Here is a 27,131-nt window from a genome sequence, read left to right as displayed (position 1 = left end):
GGTCCTGCTCAAGGTTTAACTTACCATTCAGGCTTTTGGCTTTCAACGATTATTAGCGCTATAAAGGAAATTAAATTGAAATTGAACATGCATGTAATGAATGTAAGTCTTCTGACTGAGTTGGAATGGCCTGTGGGAGAGCAACTCTGACTCATTTCTGTGTTCCAGGGGAGAGTACCTTCTTTGTGGAGCTGAGCGAGACGGCCAGCATCCTCCTGCACGGCACCAGACACTCCCTCGTGCTCCTCGACGAGCTGGGTGAGGCCATTAGCAGTCATCCTGGCTAACCTCTGTCCTGCCTAGATACAGTCCTGTTTCTGTGTGTGTGTGTGTGTCCTAACGCCATGGTTTGTGCCTTCTGTGCAGGTAGGGGCACAGCCACGTATGACGGCACGGCGATCGCCAGTGCTGTGGTGAAGGAGCTGGCCGAACGGATCTGCTGCCGCACGCTCTTCTCCACCCACTACCACTCCCTGGTGGAGGACCGTGCCCAGGACCCCTCTGTCAGACTAGGCCACATGGTGAGTGCTGACTGGCCTGGAGGGGACACCAAGGACATGGTTTAATGACAAACCTGACGGAGTTAATTAGGTACTCCTTTGGTAAACCTCTTACACGAGGAGCCCTGCAGGATTGTCCTTTCAAAACAAAGCCGTAGGGCTCTTCTATTTGGTTTACCCATTTGGGTCTACCTACTCAGGTTTGTCATAAAACCACATACTTGGAATTCCCCACAGTTCACTAATGTCAGGGGACCACATTCAGATATTATGGTAACATATTCATAATGATGAGATTTTATATTTCAGAATCATGATTATATATGATTACAGTAATTTGGTCAGACTCGCCATTCCACGTATCCCTCATTCTGGATGTGTACTTATTGGTAAACTTTTGTCACATTACTATAATTCTGAATCCAGACAGCCAGCCCTTGTGTTAATGTGCAATTACCAAATGGCGCATTTGAATGCAGTTGCACCAACATGTCCTTTTTTTGGTTGTTTTGTTTACACTAGTTGTACATGTTTGCCACAAGGGGGCATCATAATGTAGGTTATTGGCCAGGGATCAATTTGATATTTTGCATTGAACAAGTTGATTGAACAACGATTGAAGGCTGCTAATAGTATTTTAAGTGGTAATCAAATAATCATAGTTAAGGATAAGGTATTTTCTAGTATTAAAAGAATCTCCATCATCCAAATATTTCTGGAAATGCATGTCGAAATTGACATCCTGCAGCATACTTTCTTTTTTGCCACTGGAGGGCAGTATTTTGTGATCATATACAATTACTGGTATGCAAGTGTTGAAGGACTGTTTGTCTCAAATAATCCATCACCAGAACGTGTCTATCTGAACCCTAAGTGCGTTATAAACTTATACACAGGCTCTGTGGTTAAATCTAGAAGTTGGCCGTAGATCATTTGTCAACTCTTACCAATTGCAGACTTGTCTCTGAACCATGTACTTGGAATACCCCACTGGATTGTAAGCCCAATATTGACATCATGGCATCTTCGGTCTTGTCTTTCCCCTTTCCGCTACATTGACAGGCTTGCATGGTCGAGAATGAGTGTGAAGACTCCAGTCAGGAGACTATCACGTTCCTCTACAAGTTCATCGGCGGTGCTTGTCCCAAGAGCTATGGCTTCAATGCTGCCAGACTGGCCAGCCTCCCAGAGGCGGTCATCCAATCTGGCCACAGGAAGGCCAAAGAGTTTGAGAAGAGCACAGTCACCCTCCGGCTCTTCAGGTAAGAACTTTTCTGATTCTATTCTGTGTGTGGATTCTCAGTAGTAGACAACAGCGTGATTTGGTTCTGAACTTATCACATATTATATATAGATTGATTGTATGATTGCGATTTTGAACAGTCCAACCACTCATTAATTTGCCGAATCATGCCCCACTTCTCACACTGACCCCCCCCCCCCTTCTTCTCTCGCAACAGGAAGCTCTGTGCGTTTGCTGAGGATCCCTCTGCCGGCTTGGAGCAGTTCACCCCCCTAGTTGAGATGATTGGCAGTCTGTGATGGAAGCCACTGACCCCACCCCTCCCATGAGTTCTGTTTCCATACTGTTTTTCTACCCCCCACGTATCACAACATTTACTACTGAAATGATCTAATAAAGTTTATTTTTAAAAATGAAACACTTTCCTCTTTGCCTAGGAAATTATACCCTTTTTGATTAATACTAACATCTACATAATGGTTATTGAATACTCCACAATATATTAAGTCTAGATGTTATGGAACATGCATACAATTCAGGCTGTATGAAAACCCACAGTCACCAAATACACTTGGATTGGGGGAGGAAAACAAAAAAAAAAGCAAAAAAATAAAACGGCTGTCTAGATACTCGTCTTGGCTTCACTGGAGCAGAAGCTTCTCTTTGTAAGAAGACAAAAAAAGATAAATATCTCCAGCAATGTGTACACCAACGGGAACCGACGCCATTTTGGCCAGCCCAGTAAAGGCTAGATCAAGGCTTGGTTCTGACATCAGTGCTTCCACGAGACTGGCCCTCAAAAGTTGACTACACAGTCAGGCTGATCTTTAATCACAGTCAATTCTGGAGGATAATCTCACTTTGGGCATTTCAGAGAAGTGTTCTAAACACACGCACACACATCAGTTCACCAAAAACCAGGAAATGAAAGGAACAGGATTGGGGACAGGGCAAAGGGTGGGCATTTTTTTTTTTTACTAAATCTAAACACACTACAAAAATGTTTATAGGGCCAAGAAAAGTGTCACACCACCAGTCTCGTGAAAACACTGTATTATGCTAAAACGGTTAAAATCCAACGTCTCTTTTTCTTAACCCCCCCTTTTTCCTTCTATACCAATAAATTCAACATTGCTGGAGGGCAATTAGTGTTATCCATTGCTTCCCTCCCCTTACCCCCAATAATCTCTTTCACAGAAAGAACTTACACCCTGCAGCATGAGTACAATTACAGCAAGTCTAAAGTATAGTAACCCCACCCTCCCTCCCAACCCACCCACAAATTAATATATTTAATAAAATAAAAGATATTCAAGTACATTAAGATTTTTGCTTGAAAATACAAAACTACATGAGAAAGCGTTAAAATCAAAATCTCAATAACATCTTTTCTTTTAAAAAAAAAAAAAAAAAAAATGATGAACCAAAAAAAAAAGTGAAAAAGCTGAAGTGCTGGGTCATCTGTCCGTACTTGTACACACACACGCTCACACACACACACACTTGTCCATACTTGTACACACAACAGGGCTGCTGCTCGGAGGGCCGGCGGCACACGCATCCTCGGGAGATTCCACTTCCTGTCGGGAACCATCTCCCAAGTGACTTGGGGACAGGACTTTGGGGTGGGTGTGAAGGGAGGGGGGGGGATAAAGGAATCTCTCTCTTTCTCTCCCTCTCTCTCTCCCATATACCCCTCAGCCTCCAGGAGGGGAGGGCGGGCGGGTTGGGTGGTGGGGGGGGTGCTGAGCGCCGGTTACACACCCAGTTCTGCATGCTGACAGCTCCATCCCATTGGAAATCTTTTTTTTTTTTTTTAAACTTGGGGTCGCAAGAAATGAAACAGAAAAAAAGCCAAGTCCACAGCAAAATGCATCCCCCCCCCCCCCCCCATGACTTCTGTTTTGTTTTAAATATAAATGTCCCCTCTGCTTGCGTTGTCCAAGTAGACATTTTCTCTTTTTTTTTCTCTCTCATTAATTTTTACGTTGAACAAGTCCAAGTGACGTGTAACTGTTTTACATCTAGCTTGTTAAGCCCTGTGAGCTGGGTTTGGAGCACGCGCATGATGGGCTGGGGAGAGGCGGGGGGGGGGTGTGTGTGTGTGTGTGTCTGTGTCTGTGTGCGTGCGTATGTGGTGGGGGAGCGGGGGAAGAGTCTTGGAGAGGCGTCAGGGGGCCAAGGCCTCGGGAGCTCAGTTGTGCTGCAGGGTGTTGGACTCGATAGGGGGCGCCGAGTCATAGAGTGTGTCCGTGTCATGCGTGGGCTCTCCGGCCAGTGTGCACGGGTTTGACAACGTCCCTGCGCCGCAGTCACAGAAAAACCTGGCAATAGAGACAAGGCAGGTGAGTGACTATAGCACTAAAGTCAATCAGGGGAAAACATTTTTACTAGTTACTTTACTTTCAACATAATTTCACTTTCAATTAACTTAAATGTTTATTTCACTTTGAAAGTGTGAAGCATAAGGCCTTGTTCACTTTATTTGAGGATACCACTGGAACCAATTGCTGAACATCATTTGAGGAAGTAGGGGAGAGGACACTAACCGATCATGCCTAATAAACTCTACATCATGCCCTTGGTGGCACTTCTTGATGCAGTTCACACAGATGGCGTTGCGGTCTGTCGTGTTACAGGTGTGACACCTGCAGGGAGAGGAGATGAACATGAGGTAGGGCCAAATTCTGCCAACATTTAGAAGAGGTTGACCAGAAGAAGACAAGGGTGGTTACCTGTAAAAATCGTGCATTGGATAGCTGGTGTAACTGGAAATCTTGTACAGGCACTGACCTCTGCTCACAGCCTTCTCGATAGCATCTTGATTGTTCATTATTTTATTATCTGCAGAGATGGAGACAGTGAAGCAAGCGGGACATTAACGCCTGCTCACTCAGATATGCACGTCTCATTACTTTCAGCATTTCTACGTAAATATACAGAGAAAATAATCTTTGCTTTTTACCTTTCATAGTAACATTGACACCAGATGCTAGAAACAACCCTCCAAAGCGATTATTGAAAATCTGATTGCCCTCTAACGTCGCCGTAGCATGATTTGTAATCTCGATACCTGTTCAGGGAACACAATGCCGGCTTTTACTTACAAATCAATCATTTATTAGATACAAGTGACATCACCATGTTTAATCTCATTCCATCCTACCTGCGGCGAAGCCATCAAATATCCGATTTTTCCGTAATACGGGATGACTGTTGGTACTAATAAGAACTCCGGCCTGAGCGTTCCTGAAGATGTCATTCTCCTCGAGCAAACCTGAACACACACAAAAAAGTATCAGTACTACTCCATCCAGTAGGTTTCTAATCTCTCCCAATAGATCTATTTGCTCCCTGTTAGAGTGTGCCAAGCCATCTTTGCAGACAAATGAAGAGAAGTGGCTTGAATCTTCAAGTCAGAGAGACCAGCCCGATGTCTCCAGACACAGGGAGAGCTGACTAGGCCAGTTGAAGACTAGAGGGCACACTTAGATAGGGGACCAGAGGCACGTTCAAATTTGGCAAACATTGGCAAACGTTTGTGGTGAACATGTTTTCTCTGAACAGTTCAATTCGAATGATTTGGTGTTAACATTATATTGTAACGGTAATTGCATTGTTACCTTCATTAAGCTCACGCCCAGTTCCACTGTATGTTCGTAGAGAACTACCTCCGCAGATTGTGTGCAATTGTTCGCAAACGCAAACATTCGCATCTACGGTCACCCTGGAAGCTCACCTCTTCCGCCGTTGAATATGCAGATGCCTCCATCCCTCCCATCGTGGATTTTATTCCTCCGTAGCGTGGGGTTGCTGTCCGTTTTGATCCACACCCCAGCCATGGCGTTGTCAAAGATCTCATTGTCTTCAATGAAACCCAAACCTAAGTTGAAGAAAAGTTAAGATATTCAATGTGAAATAGCACAAAGCAAAAATGATTCTTACCAGATTCTTACCAAAGCCAGGGGCAAGACTTTTTGAGCACTGACAAGAGTGTTTGGGCTCCAGGGGAAAATAAATTCAGAGACTAACATGACAGTACTCACCAGAGTTGTAAACAAGGATGCCACCATTTTGCCCTCCCCAGATCTTGTTTCGTCTGATCTTGGGGTTACTGCCAGTTCTGTTTATCGAGGAAGAGCAGACAGGCATTAGCAATCGATCGGCAGCAAAACAAATTTATGATGAAGTAAAAATCCTCATTATGACTGTTGCAGGATCATCACTCACCTGATCTGGACACCAGAATACATATGATTGTAGATGTCGTTGTCCTCTAAGACACCATGGCCGTTGTCATAGAAGTAAACACCAACCTGCGTGTTTAAACACAAAAACAAATATTTAGCATGCAAATTCATTACTGCACTACAGATAATTCCTTTGAATGAACCACAAACATGGCACACACAGTGAAATAACTTTGTTGGTCTTGCATTGGCAGTTTCACGCGGATCATTGCCCTTGGACTTTTTCAGCCGGTTGGAAATTGGACTAATTTTAACATGATTATTATTATTTTATTTATTTATTTTCAATTTGCTGTGTTGTCTGTCTTGTATGTCTTGGCGTCACGGGAACGCTGGCGACTACGCCGCTCCGTCTGGCATTTTTTGTCTTATTGTCTTGTATGTGGAGCGCTTTGGGTTGCACTTTGTGCATGTTAAATGCGCTATACTAAATAAAACTGACTTGACTTGACTTGACTTGACACACACACACACACACACACCTGTTTCCCACTGTGGATGCGGTTCCTCCTCAGGACTGGTGTACTTCCTGTGGTCACCCACACCCCGGCTAGCGTGTTACTGTACACTTCATTCTCCTCGATCACACCCTGGCCCTTCTCATGCTTCAGAGACACAAGAAAATCCGTCTTTACAATCTTATGACAAATTAAAAACAGATCTTCCATACATAGCTTAGTTATGGTAAAGCTTGCTTTTCCCCATGCTGAAGCGGAGGCAAACTAAATTTCTAGATTGCATGTTTACATACCACGTAGATGCCTCCGTGCTGTCCGTCGTGGATCTTGTTGTGCCGGACAATGGGGCAGCTGTTAGTCCTAATCTGGATACCAGCTAAGGCATTGCCATAGATATCATTGCTTTCTATAAGACCCCGTCCATCGCCAAATATGTAAACTCCGCCTTGGTTCCCATTGAAGATGGCATTACCCCTGTGTATAGTAGACCAACTTTAGTCTTCCAAAGCGCCATAAAGTACCATTCATACTTCTTGAACAAACCCATACATGTTGTACTAGACGGAAACATATGGGAGCAGGGCCATTCCTCTACATGAATTAAGCCCGGTCCTGAACTAAAGAAGAACTTCTATGGAAATCTCCATTCAAAGAAACAAATCTTGAACTAAGCCTTGGACTAGGCATTATCCATGTATGGGAAAATCAAACATCAGTCATGCATATACAACAGAGCATAAAAGATGATGTTATACTAAGCACCTGATGGTGGGGTCGCTGTTGGAGGTGATCCAGACCCCAGCAAAGTTGTTTGCATAGATCTTGTTCTCAATGAACTGGCCCCGGCCCTTCTCGTGCACGTAGATGCCACCTGTCTGACCGTGGTGGATCTCACAGCGTACGACCGTAGGGTTGGCGTAGGCCTTCACCTCGAAGCCCGCTATCCGGTTCCGGTGGATGTTGCAGCTCTCGAAGTAGCCCTGTGAGGGGGAGAGTGTGGTTTAGTTTTGAGAGGTGACTTTCTTTTAGGGAAAAGGGGGGGGGGGTTGTTCATCCAAAACTTCAAAGTAACAAAACAGCACTGGGCGGATCTCCATAAATTTACAATTTACTCCTTTTTGGAGGAGTTGAATTTTCCGGCACAGGATTAAGACACTTATGTAACTGCTGTGGTAGAGGGGTCCGTCAGTGATGAGGATTAAGCTTCAGGATAGCAATGCTTTCCTCTTCAAGGCGATTAAGCAGTATACTACACACACACACACACACACGTTCATACACAGCCCCATGTCCACACACACACACGCTTTGTGCATCTAGTGCTTTCTGAATGAAGGAGGGAAGATGCCACTCAAGATCCTAAAGTCTAAAGCAGTTTGTTGTCCGCCGTTGTACGCACCATGCCATGGTCAAAGGTGAACACGCCCACGTCTCGGCCGTGGTGGATGTGGTTCCGTCTAATGATGGGGTTGCCATGGTTTTTCACCCAGATGCCAGCTAAAGCATTGTTGGAGATCTCATTGTCTTCATATATACCCTAGAATGAGAGAGGAGGGGCAATTATTAGCTTGAAAATGGTGTTCTACTGTGGCCATTTAGTACAATACATCGTAAACACAACACACATTTGACTGTGGAAAGGAATTCAAAACCTTTCAAATGTTTAATGTTTTCGTATGCATCTAATTTTTCTTTGTGAGAAAAAGAATGAGTTTGTCTTACCTGTGCGTGGTCTGTGATGTATAGGCCAACGTTCTCACAGTCGCTGATGTTGCAGTGTTTGATGGTTGGACAAGCGCCCTGGCCGCTTACGCACACGGCTGAGCCCACTGCAGGGACACCAGAGCACACACACGTACGCACACACACACACACACAGAGCTTTGGCAAAGGGCTCACACCAGTATGTTACAGGGGATATGCCAAAACACCTCACACTAGCATACCCAAAAATCGGTCCTAACCAAATGCTCAAATGACACAGTATACCTGACACCAATGAAATAGATCTGGGTTTAATGCAGAAGTTATATCGCACAATAAGATTATAGAGAAGAATTCAGTTTAGGTTGTAAACAATATGGTATTCCAATCTGGTCTAGGCTCAAGACTGCTTCAAACTTAAATAGTCAAGGTCAGCTAGGACAGACACAAAGAGAGTAGTTGTTATTCATACCGGTGCAGGTGCTACGGATGATACAGTGGTCGATGATGGGACTACAGTTGACCGTGATCTCCAGGCAGTGATGAGCGTTGTGGTGCTGAGCTGACTTGTCATCAGGGTTAAACTACAGAAAAGACAGACAGTCACACACAGACAGACAGATCAGGATTTAGCGCATAGAGCGCACAGCCTTATTTACCTACTGTTTATTACCACAGACGAGGATAAAAACATCAATTCTGTAACATCCAATGATGTTCACAACCTACCTTTATGGTCATATAGCCCACGTACGCGTCCTCAGATCCCTCCATAAACACAAATGTGGAGTCTCTTGTGTTTTCAATGATGACTTTATCAGCTACTTTGCCAGGGGCTAAAATTAGGGACAATAAATAATTGTGAAATTAATTAAATTAAAGTAGTGCGTGTACAGAGGCAGTGTATTTACAGACCAGGACATGATGGTCATGAATGACTATGTCCAGGCCACACCACATACCAGCTCCTATCATGGTGATTGGTGACTCAATATAAATCCACTCATCCGTGTAGATCCCCGAGTGGACAAATATCAGGCCATCAAAGTGGGCCTCCTGGACCCCTCCAAGGGCATCCTCGATGGTGTCGTAATACTGGAACAGCAAGATAGGGAGTGGTGTTAGTTAACAAGTTACTGACCAGGATGAGCTTCAGAAGACCATGACGACCAAATACCACAACTCACCAGCATGTTCTCCCTTCCTTTGTATCTGGCTGGGTTGCTGTAAAAATGTTCAGCGAAGCCTGGCTTAACATGCGCTCCTTTGTACTGCACAAACAAACAAACAAACAAACAAACAAACAAAGCCTGTTAGTTGTAAATAATGTTACTTGAGAGCAACTGTGAAACCCTCCACCTGTAAAGCTCCACCTGGCTTTTAGATCACCTCCACAAATGAGGAAACTAGCAGGCTGATCAGGTCTATAACTGAGCAGAGGCAAAACTAGTGGGTGTTTACAGAGACGCATACCAGCTGCTGAAAGCTCTCCTTCCAGGGGTTGGGCTGTTCGTACTCATCGGGGTTGATCTGGTAGAACTTTCCAGACTCGGGGTGCATCATGGGACGTGTGTACTCAAACACATCCATGTAAAGCCTCTTCCTGTAATGTGTGTGCGGACAGACACACACAGATAAACACAAGGTAACATAATGAAGACATGAGGGAAGGGGTAAAGAGCTCAAGCAGCATCATCTTCAAAAGAATAGAGATATGAGAATAGAGATAAGCATCTGGAGATATGAACACGTACAACAAACAAGTAAAGCAGAGTAAATGATACTGACGTCAAGCAGATGTCTCACCATAGGATGGGGTCATTGGCCAGCTCAGTAAAACGCTTGCAGACACAGGCAGCCCGACAGAGGTCCTGCTCCAACAGGTACGAGAAGATCTTCAGGACCACCTCGTCAGGTAGTCTCACCTGGAGATACTGCTCTGCTGGTGCAGCTGAGACGGGGAGGGGAAACATTCAATTGGACTTTGCAAACAAGGGCTGACTCGTATGCTACGGATTTATTGGCCCCTATCCTTACAGAAACTTTAATATTTATCATAACTGTTTTGTTATGATACATTTTTACAGTTCCTTGACAGATATGACGGAGATTTTGCATTTAAGGGATGACTGGACTGTATATCTGTAGCAGCACTTGTTTGATGTTGGTGTAAATTGTGAGAATTTTTTTTTTCTGTGTGTAACAGCTAACACTAATCCTAGCTCCTTACCTGGCAGGTCTTGCGATTTTCCACATACTCTGGCACGTTTGGCTCTGTGACCAAAGTTCTCTGTGGTTGAAGTCGAGGCACCCTGTGAACACAAAATATGATTAGCTACAAACATCCCTTTATCCATCACCATATGTTCCATATGTTCAGCCTACTTGGATTGACATGACCAGGCCTTCCATTCAAAAAAGAATTCATGAGGTGATGCGATCACCGCTAAGTTAACGGATTCAAAATGGTGCAGGTGCTGACTGATTTTGTCGGACCAAATTAGGCCATTACCTCAAATGGCCTTTATCTAAATGTCAGTTGGTTTTAATGAAGCGGGGACTCCAAATGAGTTAAATAACAGATTGAAACATCACCTTTGCAATGAGAGAGATAAATTACCATGGCAGCTGAGCCTGGCTCTCTCTCAGACACCAACAGTAATGAATTCAGGAGGATAGGGAGAAGAAGGGGGGGGGGGGGTTTAATTCCACTCTCCATGTTATCAAAGGCCCGAGTTTTTCAAACAGGACTTCACATTTATCTGAGGCCAGAATATGTTCTAAAAGGATATTTCAACCATTAAAGGCTACAAACGGTTCTGGATTTGTAATCCCTGTGCAGTTAACACAGAAGCTAGTTGGAGCGGGACTATAGTGGACTTGCCTCCATGCTCGTTTTGCTCATGGGACAGGCTGTTCTCTTCGGTAGCAGTGACTTCCTTCGTAGCTGGTACGGACTATTTTGAGCTGCCGGATTCCCAGATTCCTCTGCCACCATATCTGCTGGAACCTCTTCATCTGTGAACAAAAAGCATGAAGCTCATCCTGTGTGTTCAGCAAAGATCTGATGATCATCATTGTGCTCCATAGTTAGGTCTTAACCTCGGTGTAGTCATGACTGGTGTAAACACTCAGTCATCAAGCTAAAAACCAAACAAGCATGAACATGGCTTAGTCACAGAAATTGTTACAGACAACAAACGGTACATTTACATGTTGGGGGAGGGGATTAAATGATTGTATTAGTAACTAAAACCGCCTTACACATTACTATCAGGGCTCTACAGTGCACCCATTTTACGCATGGCATGAGAGTGCAAAAAAATATTTAGGCGTAGTGGCACTGGTTAATGACTTCTAAACATGTAAATCTTTGTCTGCAAAATACACCGCAACATCGAAAAACATTACTGGTGCAAACCATAGAATCAGGTTGCGAATGCAGCATAACAACTACACCTCCCATCAACGTTAGCAGTTTCGCAAAACCTTAAGTGTCTCAATCGCTAGTCGCTTCTATCCAATTCAAGGGTGCGCAGAAAAAGTTTGGCGGAACGTTAGGCTAGCCAGCCAAGTAAATCTAATTTCTTCAATCCACTGAATTCATCGGGAAAATGTAAATGTACCAACAACGAAGAAAGATATAGGAGCAGCAGGATGATATTCTGAAAATGCAGTGAGAGAAGGAAAGGAAATATGCCTTTTAGCCCAGTTGAGATATTGACTGCAATATGCAAAATATAGCTGTAGTGAGGCCATCCTTAAAAATATTTTCGTTTGCCGTAACCCGACCGACCCTGTTAATTTAGAACCGACCCAAATATTTATTTTTTCCCCTTTTAGTCCGACCGACTTGCCGGTTGTAAACTTGCGTTAAGACCGACCGATTTTTTTTTTTTACTCTACACAACCAATACAAATAAAATACTATTTATTTTAGTAGGCCTAAGTATTGTGAATATAAATTGCCTACATACAAACGTAGGCTCTCTTAAATAAAACCCTGTGGCATCATCTCTACACCATTGGTTTACGCATGTCACACTATGGCCTATACGCTTCGTTTCATTCACACAAACATCTCGACAACGCTCATTACTTGGCACGAAGTTCTGGAAGAACTGTGCCCAGATCTTTTCCCATCCCTTCTCCCTCTGGTTTAACGGTGGCCTTGTTGAAGAATTGAAATTGGTTGTGGTCTATTCAGTATTTCTCAAAATATGGGTCCGCAACGTAGAGACTGCTGGTCCGCGGAGTCGTGGAGTGAAATTAGGCCCGGTGCTTCGTCTGATAATTTGCTCGAAGTTGATCAAGATACCGCGGGCCAACAAAAAAAGAAAACAAACGTTTCTGCTATCGAGGTCATTAAACATGGAGCCATATAATAAAGTGGTGGTATGTATGAGCGTTCATTCAATGCAGGCGTACGCGTCTGCGCGAGAGAAACTGAAACTAATCAATAACGTTGGTATCAAAGCTCCGCTTCAACCTGTTGAATGCTATTTAATTGTTTAACGACATAAGCACATTTTCATTAAAATTTCGATTTTAGGTTTTGTGTTACGTAGTAATGTCTACATATGTGTTTTTAAAAGACCTCTTCAGACAAGATTAAGCATTAATTCAGTTAAATTCAACCTGCCAACTGCTCTTTAATAGAACGACGTTGATTTTTGGAACTTCCATAGAAACAGAGCAGAGACTGTATAATACACTGTATAGCACTGAGTATTGTATAGTCAAATTTGAATATAACGTGGCACAAAAGCTATTAGCCTTCTTTCTATCTGTTAAAGATCAACAGATCAGTGATTTACGCCTAATCTGCTCGCCAAAAAAGCTGGTATTGTGTTTCCTGAATCCTTACATTCAGGCATTCAAATTAAACTTCATTAAAAAACATGTATTTTTTTTTCTCCATACCAATGTATGATGCTTGCATGAGGGAAACATCCCAAAAGAATAGCACCCATATAATTGTTGCTGTTTTGAGAAGCATTTCTTTTCTTATGCAAGCATCAGGCAACCATGCAAAAGCAATGAAACTAATTATATCTTACATTAGTAAAGCAGTCCTCTGATGTGCATGTCACAAAACATTTAAGTGAAAGTGCATGTATAACAATATAGGCATAATAATGATTGTGATAATGATAATGACAATTTGATTGGGAGGGATTGGGGTTGGGTGGGCCATGACTGGGCCTCAGGTCAAAGAAGTTTGAGAAAGGCTGGTCTACATAACCTGCATCAGATTGAGGTTTGCAGTGATGCGCCTGAAGGCATGGGTTGAGGACCCAGTCAGTTACGTCACAATATACACATTTGTTTAAATTCAAACCTACGTACAGTAATCACCATGACCAAAATTGTACTTTTTTTTTTACTTTGAATCTTGAAAAAAAAAATATTGACCTACCTACCGACCCATTTTTTTATTTTTTTGGCTGTTACTGCAAACAAGAATATTTTTAAGGATGGCCTGAACAGAGACAAAAGTAGCCTCAGATAATACTCCTGTTTTCTTCAAAGGTAGAAAGCTACAAACAACTCCAGGCTTCCATGCATGCTTGTTTACACCGAATAAAAGCTAAAGTACAAGTAACATTTGCCTTCTGCCCCCCATCAATGCAGATATTTCAAATAAATATAAATATCCTTGATTAGGCTACGTTGGGTTTTGTGGAAGAGAAAATGGGCTGTTTTAGTAGTAGTATTGGGCAGTATGCAGATAGGTCACCATGGTCATATTCAGATTTACAGATGGAATCACAAATAAATAAATTACATTTTGCAGGATACTTGATATACAGGCTAAATGCAAATATGGCAATGCATTATATAATTTGGAGAAATCCGGACGATTTTTACATGGATCTTTCATAGATTGCTAGACGTCACTAGGTACCGTCGATAGTAGTGTTGTCACGATACCAAAATTAAAACTTCGATACGATACCTGCCATAAATATCACAACTCGATACTGAAACAATACTACGGTGAAATCCTAAGATATCTGGAAAAGAAAGGACTCATACCTACCTGTGTTGAGTCATTTGTGTTGAATTCGGTGCACTTTTGTAGTGTGCAGGTCAATTCTGGGTTCTAAACTTCCTACATAATTATTATTTTTTATAGTCAGTAAAATAGTAGGCCTACTTTGTGTAATTAAGTCCTTTATTGTTTGTTATAGTTCATTTACATTGTGTTGTGTTTTGGCAATAAAGTAGCTTTAAATAGCCAAACTAGGCTAGATCAAGGTCAGTGTTGAAATTACTGCATGCAAATGACTGAATGCTATGCAGAGGGGCCTAATCTTTAGGCCATCTGATGTACAGTATAGGCTACTCTAGGCCTTCCCGTGTTCATGGGATTTCTTTGACAGTTGCAAAGGGATAAATGTGAGGATAGTCTTCTTTGCGCCCAGTGTACAAGTATGACGTTCCAACCACTCAGGTCTTCGTCAGATAGGCCTACACCATTACCTGTTGCAATATATCTGTGTGCATTCCTACATTACGTCTATTTCTTTGATAACATGATTTGCTACCACGTAACAATAAGCCGCTATCATTATTAGGACTCAATGGTAGGTATTATATGCTGTGGGCTTTAATTAGCGCATTTAGGTAGCCTATCCTACATCTGGGCAATAATTATTGAACAAATAAACAAAGTTATGGTAATGTTATTCTGGCGTGAACATTTCGCTTTCATCACGTTAGCACATGATTACAGCTCGTTATGTCTCGTCAAAATTCATTGATGAAGGAAGGTTCGCTTTATCCCAGAGAACCATACTCGTTTCACTTAGGCTAGACTAAAACAGAAGAAGAACTTGGCACTAACCATGTAGTCGTGTTTTCTATAGCATATTCGTTAACCTGTCGTTCTTTGAACCCTTTAAAAATGTTGGGATATGTCTGCGAAGTGTTTAGCTAAGTTCCATGCGTAGCCTACTGCTTTTAAATGATTTAGAAACATATTTTACAAACGGGCCTCTGTGTACCTGATGACTTGCTTTCAGTATTTGCGATGTATCCGAAATAGTTCCAGATTTCACCTTTTGTTTTATCCATGCGCACTCACTCAGAGCTGCCTGCTTGACACGCCCACTTGCCTAGATGCGTTCAAGGAGCAGTGAGAGCAGCAGTTCACACAGACACAGAATGTTATTATTTTAATAAAGTATCGTTTTTTTGCGTGAAGGCATCGTGATACCTTTTTAGTATCGATACACCGTGCAACACTAGTCGATAGGAAATAAAACAACCAAAATCGGTGCTACCGAACTGGAGTAGCTGCAGCTAATGGCCAGTGCTCCCAGTAAGCTACAATGCTAGGTGTGGGGGCATCATCTAAATGCCTCTTAACAGACTCAAAATGTCATTTTTTATTTTATTTTTGTCTGTGTTCCTACATTTTTGAGCTTGGGCGCTCAAGTGCTACTGGAAAAAATGTCCTTTCCAATTTTTTTCCTACATATATGCGTTCAATTGGACCCATACTGGACTAGGCACTCTGCGCATGCTTCACAATTCTCTCCCTGGGCTTTGACCTGGAATAACAGAAGAAATGATGGCGTCTGGCTTTGGTAACACCACTACCACAAGGGATAACGTAAAGAGTAAAGCATACAGCATCTACGAAATGTACAGAGCTGTAAAGTTATCCAATTTACGGTGACATGGCCAGCTAATTTGTTTGTCAATAGTTTTGATTTACGATGTAAAAGGTCAACTGTAAAGAGCCTAATATCAACAAGCTGAAAAGAGCTCAACATAAACTGTGCATAAACATACTGTGTCCTAAATTTACAGTGCTCTGTAATGCTCAACCCCCTCAATTCTTGCCATGAACTGTGTGTGTGTGTGTGTGTGTGTGTGTGTGTGTGTGTGTTTGAGTGTGTGTGAGTGAGTGTTTCAAAAGCAGCCTTCCGGAGGCCCCTGACTGACAGCAGTAATATTTGCCCACATTCCTTCCTTTCACAATGGCAGTTATGAGTAAGTGCCGCCCACGCTGCCTGTCAGTGACTGGGAGGGCTCACTCCTTCAGCCCCAAGGACAAATGTCGGCTGCCCCCACCTCCTCCTAACGCACTCACGCACAAGTGGCCGGGTTATCGCAGACCTACCCACGTGCCTTCACCTCAATAACAGAGCAGAGACAGCGTGTAAACACCGCAGGCCTTGTTAAGAGAGTGAGCCACAAAGACACAAAGCATCTTTCATCATTGCTGATTACATGAAAATAACTCTTCAATGACACTAGGGGAGGGGATAGGACAAGTGTTCCTGTAGATGGCCTCATCGAATGCTCCAGGCCGGGTGAGACACAGGCATGGGAGTGCAGGGTTGGATTTCCCAGCTCTTCCCTGAAGAAGCCCTTCATGCCAGCTGGAGGCCCCGCGTCGCTCGGCAGCTGCGTGGGAAGAAGCAGGTGAGGGACAACCCTAAAGGGCTCTGTAGAGGCCCAGGGGTTGTTTTTGGAGAGGGGGGGGGATGGGGGCCGTAGTCTGGACACTACACTGGCATGCCTTTGATGACCGCAGAGTGCTCAACTCAGCCGGACACCATTCCTTCAACGTGCTAGGTGACTACCTTTAGGGAGCAGTCGCATTACGAATGTCCGCTCTCATTCAACTCCCTTCAATCAAAAGCAGACAGAAGACAGACCAGTTGGCTACTTCCGTTTTCACATGGGCCCATATATGTTTCTGATGTGAGGGCAAACTGCAGCAGCTGGTAATGGAACGTGGTTAATCACAATCAACCAAGAGCTCATCATAACAATGAGCCTAATGTAACAATAAATCCACTTGATGAAGGGCTAGAAATGACTAAGTGCCGGTGCAATTAGTGCTCAAAACACTCGGTCTTGGGTATAAATAGGCTACTTGTTTTCCTGAGAACTCCTTGATAAATCTCATGACAAAGACAGCAAGGCAATCACTGAGGAGCAGAGGAGTTACAGGCCTTCATACTGCCATTTCTATGCACTGGCAATCCTCTGCACTAAACAGCACTGCACCCTATTATGATTAGGCCATTTACACAATTATGTGTGTGAAGAGGAGTTCTAGCCTTGATTGTGGGATACTCTCTGCCAGTTTGCCGATGTTGCTTCCATCTCTAGCTTCTGTTCTGCCTCCCGATCCCATCAACCAGTGGGGTAGGAACAGCAATCACTCTAATCACCTCTGAACAATGGGGCAGCGGTCTCATTAACCAAGATGGCATACAAAAACACCAAGTGGGGTGACGAAAGCATCGGAATTATCACCGAAAAATTTTTTTTCACAAATGTTCATTTTCTTCCTCCCGTCTTGTTGGTGAAACCAAAATCGCCTGTGTGTTTCCTTCAGTAAGAAATCATTTCACGGAGGACAAAACTCATCAGGCCGGGAGGAGAGAGCTGATGAACTCCCGCTCTGCTTCTCTGCAGAGCTAATAGAGAGAGCAAATAAGAGTCCAGAGAGGGAGAGAGAGAGAGAGAGAGAGAGAGAATTGGGGAGAGAAAACATGTCTAGGCCTACTCTAGCAGACTTGCGGCCATTTTGACTTCATTGAGACCATTTGCAAGCGAGAGAAGAGACACGAGGCCACCATGCCTCCGAGCTGCCCGCTATCAGAAATCAATGTAATTACTCAGAAGAGGCGCACGGCTAACCAGGTTAAAGCGGCATACAGTTTCACAAGGTCACTCGCTAAAGTGGACGAGGTGACCCTGTTTTTAAGTGCTGAGCTGCACCTCTGTAGGAAGCCGCTGATGATCAAGGAGAGGCAAGCACACAGCTGTTCTTGACTGAAGGGGAATCCCCAAATAAAAACGGCATTTCCCATTTCCAATCTAACACCCTTGAGCATGCATGTTTCCAGTTCACAGGAGATGTATTGCATTCTCTGCTCCAAACAAATCACAAAAAGAATCATTAACTGTTAACAGTCATTCTAGGCTATTCTCTACTATTTATGAAGTAGCCTAGGCATATATATTTGTTTTAGTATTGTCATTTCCTTAGCAGCCTTATCTATAGTCAAATACATTCCATAGTAAGCGCTCTCAATGGAGAGCTTGTTCAGCTCCTTTAGAATGCTGTAATTATGCAAAATGCCATAATTCCATCCAGTCTGGTTCACGCTTGCCTGCATCCTGGAACGGCGACTGCACGGCAACCGGCTGCCGTCACCCGGAGAGGGGACGGACTGGCTTGCTGTCACTACTTAGGGTTAAAGCCAGTGGGATAAAACAGTAAGCCGTGAAGAAGCATCCCAGACAGCTGCCTAACCTCTGACCACTACAGTGCAGCAAACGCAAACCTAAATCATTGCCGTTTACAGAGCAGCGACAGAGAGAGTGAGCGAGAGAGAGAGAGAGAGAGAGAGAGAGAGAGAGAGAGAGAGAGAGAGAGAGAGAGAGAGAGAGAGAGAGAGAGAGAGAGAGCAGAGGAGAGAGGGGGCAACCACAGACGACGAGGTGGCTCACTGCCAGGCACTGGAAAGCAACACCACTGCACGGAGAAAAGAAAAGTGAAAGCAGACAGCGGAGAGGGAACAACCGAGTCAAGCAGTGATACACTTGAAGTGCTTAGCATGTGTGAGTCACTGCCGTACTACACAACTGGCTACACGGCCAAAGATGTATGGGGATGTGTGTAAAGAGCGAGCACTGGTGTGAATGAATCAGACATCCAAATGGCCACCACAACTGAGAAAGGAAACTTCTAAAAGGGGATGAATTCGACATACCAGATTCTAACCCCTACACTAGAAGTCATCAGTCACAATATTATAACACACCACCATCTCCAGGCAATTCTCTCAGGTGATGCCCAGAGTTGCAGGAAATTATAGCAACATACACAATTGGTGTTTGTAACTGGACCTATAAGTTCTACCTAAACATGTGCAATAAATCAAATTAATCAATTAATCATCAATTATGACAATCAACAATATAATTGAAAATTAGCGCATTCCTGCATTCTATTTTGCAACAACGCTTGCATTTTGTCTTGAGTTATAAATCCAGTTGAATTATCTTCAATAGAGCCTATATTTTTTATCACGTTTAGAAAATGGATGATGGATCATTATTGATTCAAATAATTATGATGATTTGTCCAATAATCGAACAACCCTACATAAACACACTCCACCTGCAGACACATTACTTATTTGTTCACATGCCATTCTTCCAGTCCTTTAATAGCAGTCAAACAAATCACTGAATGCAGACCTGAGAGCCAATCACAGGATTAAGTATGCATTACTCTTGATCAAGCATCATAACCTGCCATTATAACCAGAGGTGCTCTTAGCAAATGGTTTCTAATTACAAGCCTAAATGTATACTATCCACCATACATTTTTTAAACTCCTGGCAACTCCCACAAAGGCTTTTGACCAAATATAGGCTAACACACATTTATAATTGTACTAGCACTAGCTCTATGTATAGCAGACATTTCATTAGTACAGGGCTTCCTAAAAGGCAGGTTGGGATTGAAAGGTTACCTGGCTGGGAATTAAGATATCACAGTTGTTTACTTTATGCAACCACTAGCCTACTAGATTCAAATTAAAGCCGACAGTGGCTCAAACAGAAGGGAATACTGCAATGCTAAAGTGCAACCCAGACATAGCAACCTTACAACTCAGATGTCCTTTCCAAACCTGCTCAGCATCCAGTGTGGACAAAAGAAATGTCATCATCTAAAACCACCCATTCAGTTAATTATGACTGACACCACGCTGTCTGAGGTGAGAGATGATGAAGCAGAACACACAAAAACACTCTTTTCCAGGCCAGGCAGCGCTTAGCTTCCTGCAGCAAAAGAAATTGCATTCCTGACCCATATTAAGAACAATGATACGGCATACTTCTAACCCACTTTCAACTTTTTTTTTAAATAGCGATCATTCAAACAGGATGATGACTTGAGATCTTTCATCATCTGCTTGCCTCCATGTATATTATATCAACAGAAACTCAAATCAAAAAGAATCCTAATACTGTTCCACCTGTCTGTCCCTCACTAACATAACACTAGAGCACATGTACCAAAGCAGACAAACATAGACCAGGCGCGCTTAGATCATCGGACAGAGGTGTACGGGCGCCGTGATCCCATTTTACCTGCAGGTGAGCGGGGGGACGCCATCCATAAGGCAAACAGGCGACCATGCAAACCCCCACCGGTGGACGCCAGCCTGTTGCTCAGGCAGCAAAGGTGCTCTCCCAGGCTACTCGTCCAGTAACCACTACAAACACTACGCACCACACCACAGCACAACACAGGGCCTCATCACAACAGAGACAACAGAGAGACTGCACGTAAACATACGTATGCATCACCTGGGAATGGGTGATTTTTGGTGACTGACCTAATGAACTACCTAACAGGCATAAAATTCTGCATTCACAGCACATTATTTAAATTAATAGAAATTCTGGGCTGCCCTCAAAACATCATAGTCTGTGAAAGCTACCCCTCATCCAAAATGCATGATTCTAGGCAGTTGGGGATATTCCGAGTCAATCTTTTTTTTCGGGTAGAAGAAAACTGAACAGTGTTTCAAAAAGTCCTGCCTTAAGGTCTTACTTTCGTTCGATCTGGTTTTATCTTTCAATGTGAGAGGGTAGTCTGTGCAGCTGCCCTGTCTGACAAAAGCAGGCAATCCTCCAAGAATGGACAGGGGTAGAACACAGAAGACGGCAGGGCTAGAGATGACAAAGGGGCTTGGTGCTGTGCTGAGCCCCTCGGTGGCTCCCTATTGTTTTAGCCACAGGAGTACATCATAAAGCTGATCAATGAGGGGAGGTGCATGCACTAAGGGCTCTGCTACCATCTACAACTGAATAGACCTGTCTCTCTTTCTGTTAGTGTGTGTACACGCACATTAGGGTACACTAGTCAGTTGTCAACAAAAACAAAGATTTTCTGAAGGGACTGGTAAGACAACATCAAAAAAAAAAAAAATCAGTAACAGTTCATATCATCCCACTTCTGTCTACATAAGTCTGATGAAATGTGTCAATTTCATAGTGGACAGTAATTCCAACCAAAACTACCTGTAACGGCATAACAACGAATCAGTGAACTACAAATGTCTTATAAACAGTGTTCATTTTGTTGCTCGCTTGCTCGCTCATGCAAACAAACACTAGAGCTTTGTCACCCTTTGTCACGCCGTTAACTGCTTCTTACAATTCAATATTTTGGATAAGCTTAACTGTTTTCAGTCAGTAATGACTACATCTACAATGCAGCTACCCTAAAGAAAATGCAGCTACGATTTCATATGCTACAACTATGTTTATCTCCATCTCGTACCACTGAGTTCAAAAACATAAAAGTAGCCAGATTTGTGGATTTACACTGACTCTAGTCTACACAATTTAAGACTCTTGCAGAAATTGTTCTCTGTTGAGTCTAGCACTCACCTAACCAACGTAAGGCCTACACTTTGTTGAGTATTTAGGGACGGTGTTAATACTTGTGCGCTTGTATGTCAGTGTAGCTCGGTACTTCACCACACTGGTTGGGGACACGTAAACAAACTCCGTAGAGGGCGTTACATAGAAAATATTTCTAATTTGTAGGGATGCACAATATTATCGGTAGGACATCGGTATCAACAGATCATCACTTAAGAATTGTATCTGCAGATATGAACATTTCTGCAGATATTCCTGGCAGATAAACCGGTAAGATTAGGCCTATATTTGGAACACCCTATCAGGTTCAGATGCATCATACAAATCTGTTCAAAGAGATCTACATATCAAATTGCATATTTTACATCTATGCCATGTTGCAATGATTTCCTTATTTTAAAAATATGGGCATCTCTTTACTGGCATCAGCCAAAATTAGTTTGAAATGGCATATTGAATAATAGCAGAAGTCCAATATAGTGCAGTAGAGTTTTCGCTAACATTTTGTAAATGTTACTGATATGTTATTCTTTCCTGCTTCAGCTTAGCTTCAGTTCGAGGAGTAGCAATTTTATTCAATCCAACAGTTCAAACTGCATAACTCACCTTCACTACCTTTGCTTTGGTCACAAGCTTCCCTCTCATCTTCCAGCTATTTGTGTACTCTTTCTCATTCTCTCTCTCCCGCTCTCACTCATTCTCTACACTGTTCTTAATGGAGCTACATCACTTTTATAATAAAACACGTTATCTTTTTTAGTTTTAGTTTGTTGCTGCTGTACCTGCTGCTGAAGGAGAGGCCTAATATGAGTTCTGTATATCACTGATAACAGGCTTGGGTAAAATGACTACGCTACAATTCAATATTTTCATACCAAAATGACATTTTGAGAGAAAGTAAGCCTAAAACAGATTCAATTTTGTGTTCAAAAATTGTTTTAAGATTTTCTTCACATAACCCCCTTGGGCCCCTATCTAGCAGCACAATCACCACCTCAACATGCTGTGATGGTCCTTAACAGGGAAAACACTGTATTTGACGTAGTAAGTTAAGGCACATATGAGATAAAACCTGTGTAAGCATCTTCTCACAATGTCTCATATGACTGCTTTTGGTCTTAGTGGGCAGCCGTGGCCTACTGGTTAGTGCTTCGGACTTGTAACCGGGGGGTTGCCAGTTCAAACCCCAACCAGTAGGCACGGCTGAAGTGCCCTTGAGCAAGGCACCTAACCCCTCACTGCTCCCGAGCGCCGCTGTTGTTGCAGGCAGCTCACTGCGCCGGGATTAGTGTGTGCTTCTATGTGTTCACTGTGTGCTGAGTGTGTTTCACTAATTCACGGATTGTGATAAATGCAGAGACCAAATTTCCCTCACGGGATCAAAAGAGTATATATACTTTTTTAATACTTTTGAAATTATGAACTGAACCGTGGCTCAAAAATCAAGGTATGAACCAAACCGTGGATTTGGTGTATCGTTGCACCCCTAATAAACACCAGACCATATTACCTACATAGGTCTCTAATACACCAACTGCTAACACAAAGACAAAACCAATCAGAAAGAAATGTGTGAGCCTTTACCAAAAAGTTTCTTAGCCATCATTAACATAAGATTAGTGTGAAGAAAATGATGTTGAGCAACCAACCAAAGAGCCCTAAACAAAAGGCATGCATCTACAATCTAACAATGATATCTGCCCTAAAGGTCCTCAAAGAACACAGAATATCATTACAATCTTTTAATTAACAAGGGCCCTAAACCTACATTAACAATGGCACTATGGCAAACTTCATTCATTCTTTATCATACATTTCAATGACACCGAGTGACATTATCTAAACTCTTACAATTTTGTCACCGAAGTACTGTCTTTTTAGACTTCATTATCTGAGGAAGATCCCAGTTAATCTGCATAATCCATGGTCTCCAGTTTCCACAACAACAACAACAGTCTTAAAATCACAGTTAACAATTAATTTAATAAACGAAGAGTCTATCGGAGTCGGTGTTGATGGGTCAACTAGACCAGCGTCCGTCCAGTGAGCATGACCCTAATCCAGACTAATTTTACATGGCTTTCTTTGGAGCGATTAGCCTGATACATTATACAACCCAATGACTACTCCATTTCAAAATATATGCTTCCACCCATTCCTACTTATATCAATCAATGTCTGCACTATTTCCAGGACATGGACAGACATTGTATTTTACACAAAAGCTCATATTTGCATCCAAGCCTTAATCCACATTACCTTCTGAGCAGCGCAGGGATCAGTCAGTTGCATGCCAGAGACAACCCATCAGTGGCTGAGAAAGCTGCTGTTTGGTCAGTGTTGGCACAAACCTGGCTTGGTTGGGGATGGCAAGACACGCCACTTCAACTAGGGCTGAACTGAGAGTGGGAATCAGGGGACTAAATCAATATCAAAGAGGGCTAGCCTACACACAGAACTGAATGCACACCTAGTCTACCAAAGAACATTAAGGAAGTCATCAATGCCTGAAGCCTTTTAGATGGACTTCATCAAATAGTAGCCATGTCTTCTTTCTCGCACAGTAGCCAGTTTAAGACAACACTTTTTGCCAACATAAGGCTCTTTAGAAGTTCTGAAATGTTAAATTCATATTTGTTTGTTTAGCAGATGTTTTCATCTCAAGAGACTTACAGCACAAGGCAGTCACTAGGGCTGCATGATTTGGCGGGTGACAATTGTGCAGCCCTGGCAGCAACACATTTCATTAGAATGCTGACTGAGGGCACTGCTAGCACTGTGGTCTAGCCATTAGGATACATGAGCAACATTGTGTGTGGAATACTGGTGAACAATCAGGTGTGCATTACAAACAAATCTACAAATGGCAAAACACAGCATTCTATAGCATGAGACATCAAGCTCACTTAAACTTTGACATTACATATGCTGTCAAGAACGAGATACAGCCCTGTCTGTATTACAGAAACATAGGCCTACCCTTTGCGTATTTGAAAAGATTAGGCTATACAACAACCTACTACTGATTTCCCTCTCTCTTCAAACGATAAACCACAATTTTCCTCACCCTAAAAATACTCATTACATAGGCTGAGCCCTACTTGACAGCTGTATGTAATCCTGTCAAAACGGAGCATGGCTGGAAAAGAATACAGGGGCATAACGTCACAATGAGGGTTCCAGTTTTGAGAGTAGAGGACTCATGTATATTCAAATTAGTCTGGCCTATCCCAAAGGATGTATGAAATTCAAATTTGCATGATAAGCAACCAGGGAAGAAAGACTGCTGTGGAGGTACCTACCCTTCATCACCATAACCTTCTTTGTATTATCAATGTATACCAATGACAAAATTACACGTTGTTTTGGTCTGTCATTTGACAAAAAAAATGCCCCACACCAACCTTGATGAGGTGACATGTTACACTTGTAAAACAACAATCAGCAACCAGATAACACCGCTTTGTATACATATTTTAACATGGAAACTATACACACACTGAGTGGCAAACAATATGTCAATAGACCTCTGAAACCCCTTGGGACTTCTTGCATAACGTGCTTTTCTTTAGTTGCGACTGAAACGAGTGAGTTAGGTCATGAGATTTTTTTTTTAGGTTTACTAACTTCCAACTCACAAACGTTTACACACAGTAACCATGGTCTAGCGGACATCAATTTGCCTTTGATCAAGTTGTGCATCATGCACAAAAATCTGTCTGGATGATTACTATCCAAGATTACCTGTAGCATACTATGTTGCATTAAGACAACATTTTAAGACGAATGGAGCTATGGAGTTATGACAGACTTTCAGCAGCGTATTTATGGAGACTAACAACATTTCCAATGTCCCGTGTAACATTAACATTAAGCTACTTGTAAAAAATAATTTACAAGAAGTTGTGACAGTTGCCTTACTTTAAAATGTAGCGAAGGCATATAGACCAATTCAATTAACGATTAAATTTGATTAAAATAACCACTGTTAACATTTGTTTGACAAAACGTTTAGTTACTGGGAGTCAACACAGCTTCTCCAGGTTAGATCATTGCTGACGTTTATTGGCACCCAAAAGCAACGTTAGCAAATTAGCTAACGACGTACGTTAAGTGAAAACTGATTAATGTAACATTACGACTAGATGCACAACATAGGTGACTGCTGTGTTAACTGGCTACTTGGCAATGTAGCAGACAAATGGCAAAAATGAATAAAATTTGGCTAAATAAACCATTTTAAATCACAGAAGAATTAACGTTAACCTTAGCAAACATAATGGTGGCCAGCTTCTGCATGTTCCGTCAACTATCCGAAGTTAGCCATCCTAGCTGACCGACGTGAGCTAATAACGTCAACTGGGTAAAATAACGTTAGGTGACAGTGATGTTCCATGTAACTTAATTAGGCAACTTTCGGTATGCAGTGCGTAAACGGGTTAACTGCGTGTTGCTTAACGGCTGATCGTCGTTACCTAGTTTGATCATTGCACCGGTTGGGCATGCTAATTCGTTAGCATAGTAAGTTAGCAGACTGATCAACGTTACAGCAGTGCGAAATGTTTGACTAGCATAGAAACTAATGAGTCAATCCATCAAGTCGTTATGCTATTTAAGTTGACGTTACAGACACTGTGCATCACCCAACAAAAAACAACAAACGTCCGCTCTGAAACCTAATTCACGTAACTGACCAGACCACTGCTTTTCCAATTACACTTTTACACTCCATCCTCGCTAAAAAATGGCAGCTCTTTCCTCAGACCCAGCGCAGTAAAAGCAGATTTTCAATGGCTACAGCTCGGTGGCTAGCATAGCTTCTAGGGTTGCGCACCGGCTAACATTAGCAATAGGCTAGGGCAGGTCTACGAGTCAATGTTACTGTTCATAACCATTCAAAAAAGGAAAGATTTGAGGAACGCTGTATATAGTTATGTGAAAGTTCAAACTCGTGAATGAGAAAGCTGCAATTAAAACATACAAACATGAATCAGAAAAATGCCAGATCAGTAAGGATTAAGAGCAAACCAAGCCAAACAAAGCGCGGCCTACGCTAACGTCCGATTATGGAGAAGCCTCGGTGTTTCCTACTGACTCCAGATTAAGATTAATGGTTTGTCAACCCGCAATATACACACATTGTAGTGTATAATCTGTACACACATGACAAGACGCAATCTGTCAAAGTACTAAAACTGTTGAATTCCGAATCAGACATAAAGCGAAATGTTAAAATATGTGCTGGTTTGGCTACCTCTTTCCTGGTTGTTCCTTTCCGGCTGCACCGGGCGCGGCCTCGACACTCGCCTGGGTCTTCGGTTGGTAGCTCTGACGGAGTTCATTTGAGGGTTTTAGAATTTGAAAGAAAACAGAACCCTTGCCAATGATTAAGACCAAGCTCAATTTTTTAAGTGAAGATTAGAAAAGGTATAACATTGCACTAAAACGCCCCGTTGTAAATTTAAGGAAGATTTGATCAAAGTGTTTTTCCTAACACTACCCCCGTAACACTCCGCTCAACCCAATCTTAGCCTTG

The 27,131-nt window shown here is 42.6% G+C and overlaps 2 protein-coding genes across 3 annotated transcripts in view; one reads left to right on the top strand and one right to left on the bottom strand.

Moving 5' to 3' along the window:
* The window catches only part of msh6 (mutS homolog 6 (E. coli)), a 10,597-nt gene extending 8,468 nt beyond the window's left edge, over positions 1-2,129 (top strand). The window contains exons 7-10 of the mRNA XM_076285805.1: positions 169-258; positions 367-521; positions 1,563-1,762; positions 1,961-2,129. Of these exons, the coding sequence (XP_076141920.1) occupies positions 169-258; positions 367-521; positions 1,563-1,762; positions 1,961-2,042 (527 nt within the window). The 3' untranslated portion in view covers positions 2,043-2,129. The remainder of the gene's footprint in view (positions 1-168; positions 259-366; positions 522-1,562; positions 1,763-1,960) is intronic.
* On the bottom strand, positions 2,129-27,131 carry fbxo11a (F-box protein 11a). 2 transcript variants are annotated; one of them, XM_076285807.1, is made up of 23 exons: positions 26,850-27,131; positions 23,855-23,994; positions 11,040-11,173; positions 10,386-10,467; positions 9,962-10,106; positions 9,629-9,758; positions 9,343-9,426; positions 9,118-9,250; positions 8,885-8,991; positions 8,628-8,739; positions 8,174-8,280; positions 7,851-7,988; positions 7,214-7,431; positions 6,745-6,925; positions 6,476-6,598; positions 5,974-6,059; positions 5,790-5,866; positions 5,483-5,626; positions 4,910-5,020; positions 4,709-4,816; positions 4,479-4,587; positions 4,293-4,391; positions 2,129-4,067 (listed from the first exon to the last, which is right to left on the bottom strand). In XM_076285807.1, the coding sequence occupies exons 3-23, from the start codon at positions 11,151-11,153 to the stop codon at positions 3,938-3,940; spliced, it is 2,538 nt and encodes an 845-aa protein (XP_076141922.1). In that variant the 5' UTR covers positions 11,154-11,173; positions 23,855-23,994; positions 26,850-27,131; the 3' UTR covers positions 2,129-3,937. The 2 variants fall into 2 exon arrangements, with proteins under 2 accessions (XP_076141922.1, XP_076141921.1); XM_076285806.1 differs by lacking the exon at positions 23,855-23,994.

This window comes from Alosa pseudoharengus, unplaced genomic scaffold (assembly GCF_046254945.1).
Source record: "Alosa pseudoharengus isolate Yale_2024_CS ecotype anadromous, Long Island Sound unplaced genomic scaffold, YU_APseudo_1.1 YU_APseudo_1.1_scf_15, whole genome shotgun sequence".
Classification (NCBI taxonomy): domain Eukaryota; kingdom Metazoa; phylum Chordata; class Actinopteri; order Clupeiformes; family Clupeidae; genus Alosa; species Alosa pseudoharengus.
Note: the sequence above shows the minus strand (reverse complement) of the source record. Positions and strands in the feature narration are given on the sequence as shown.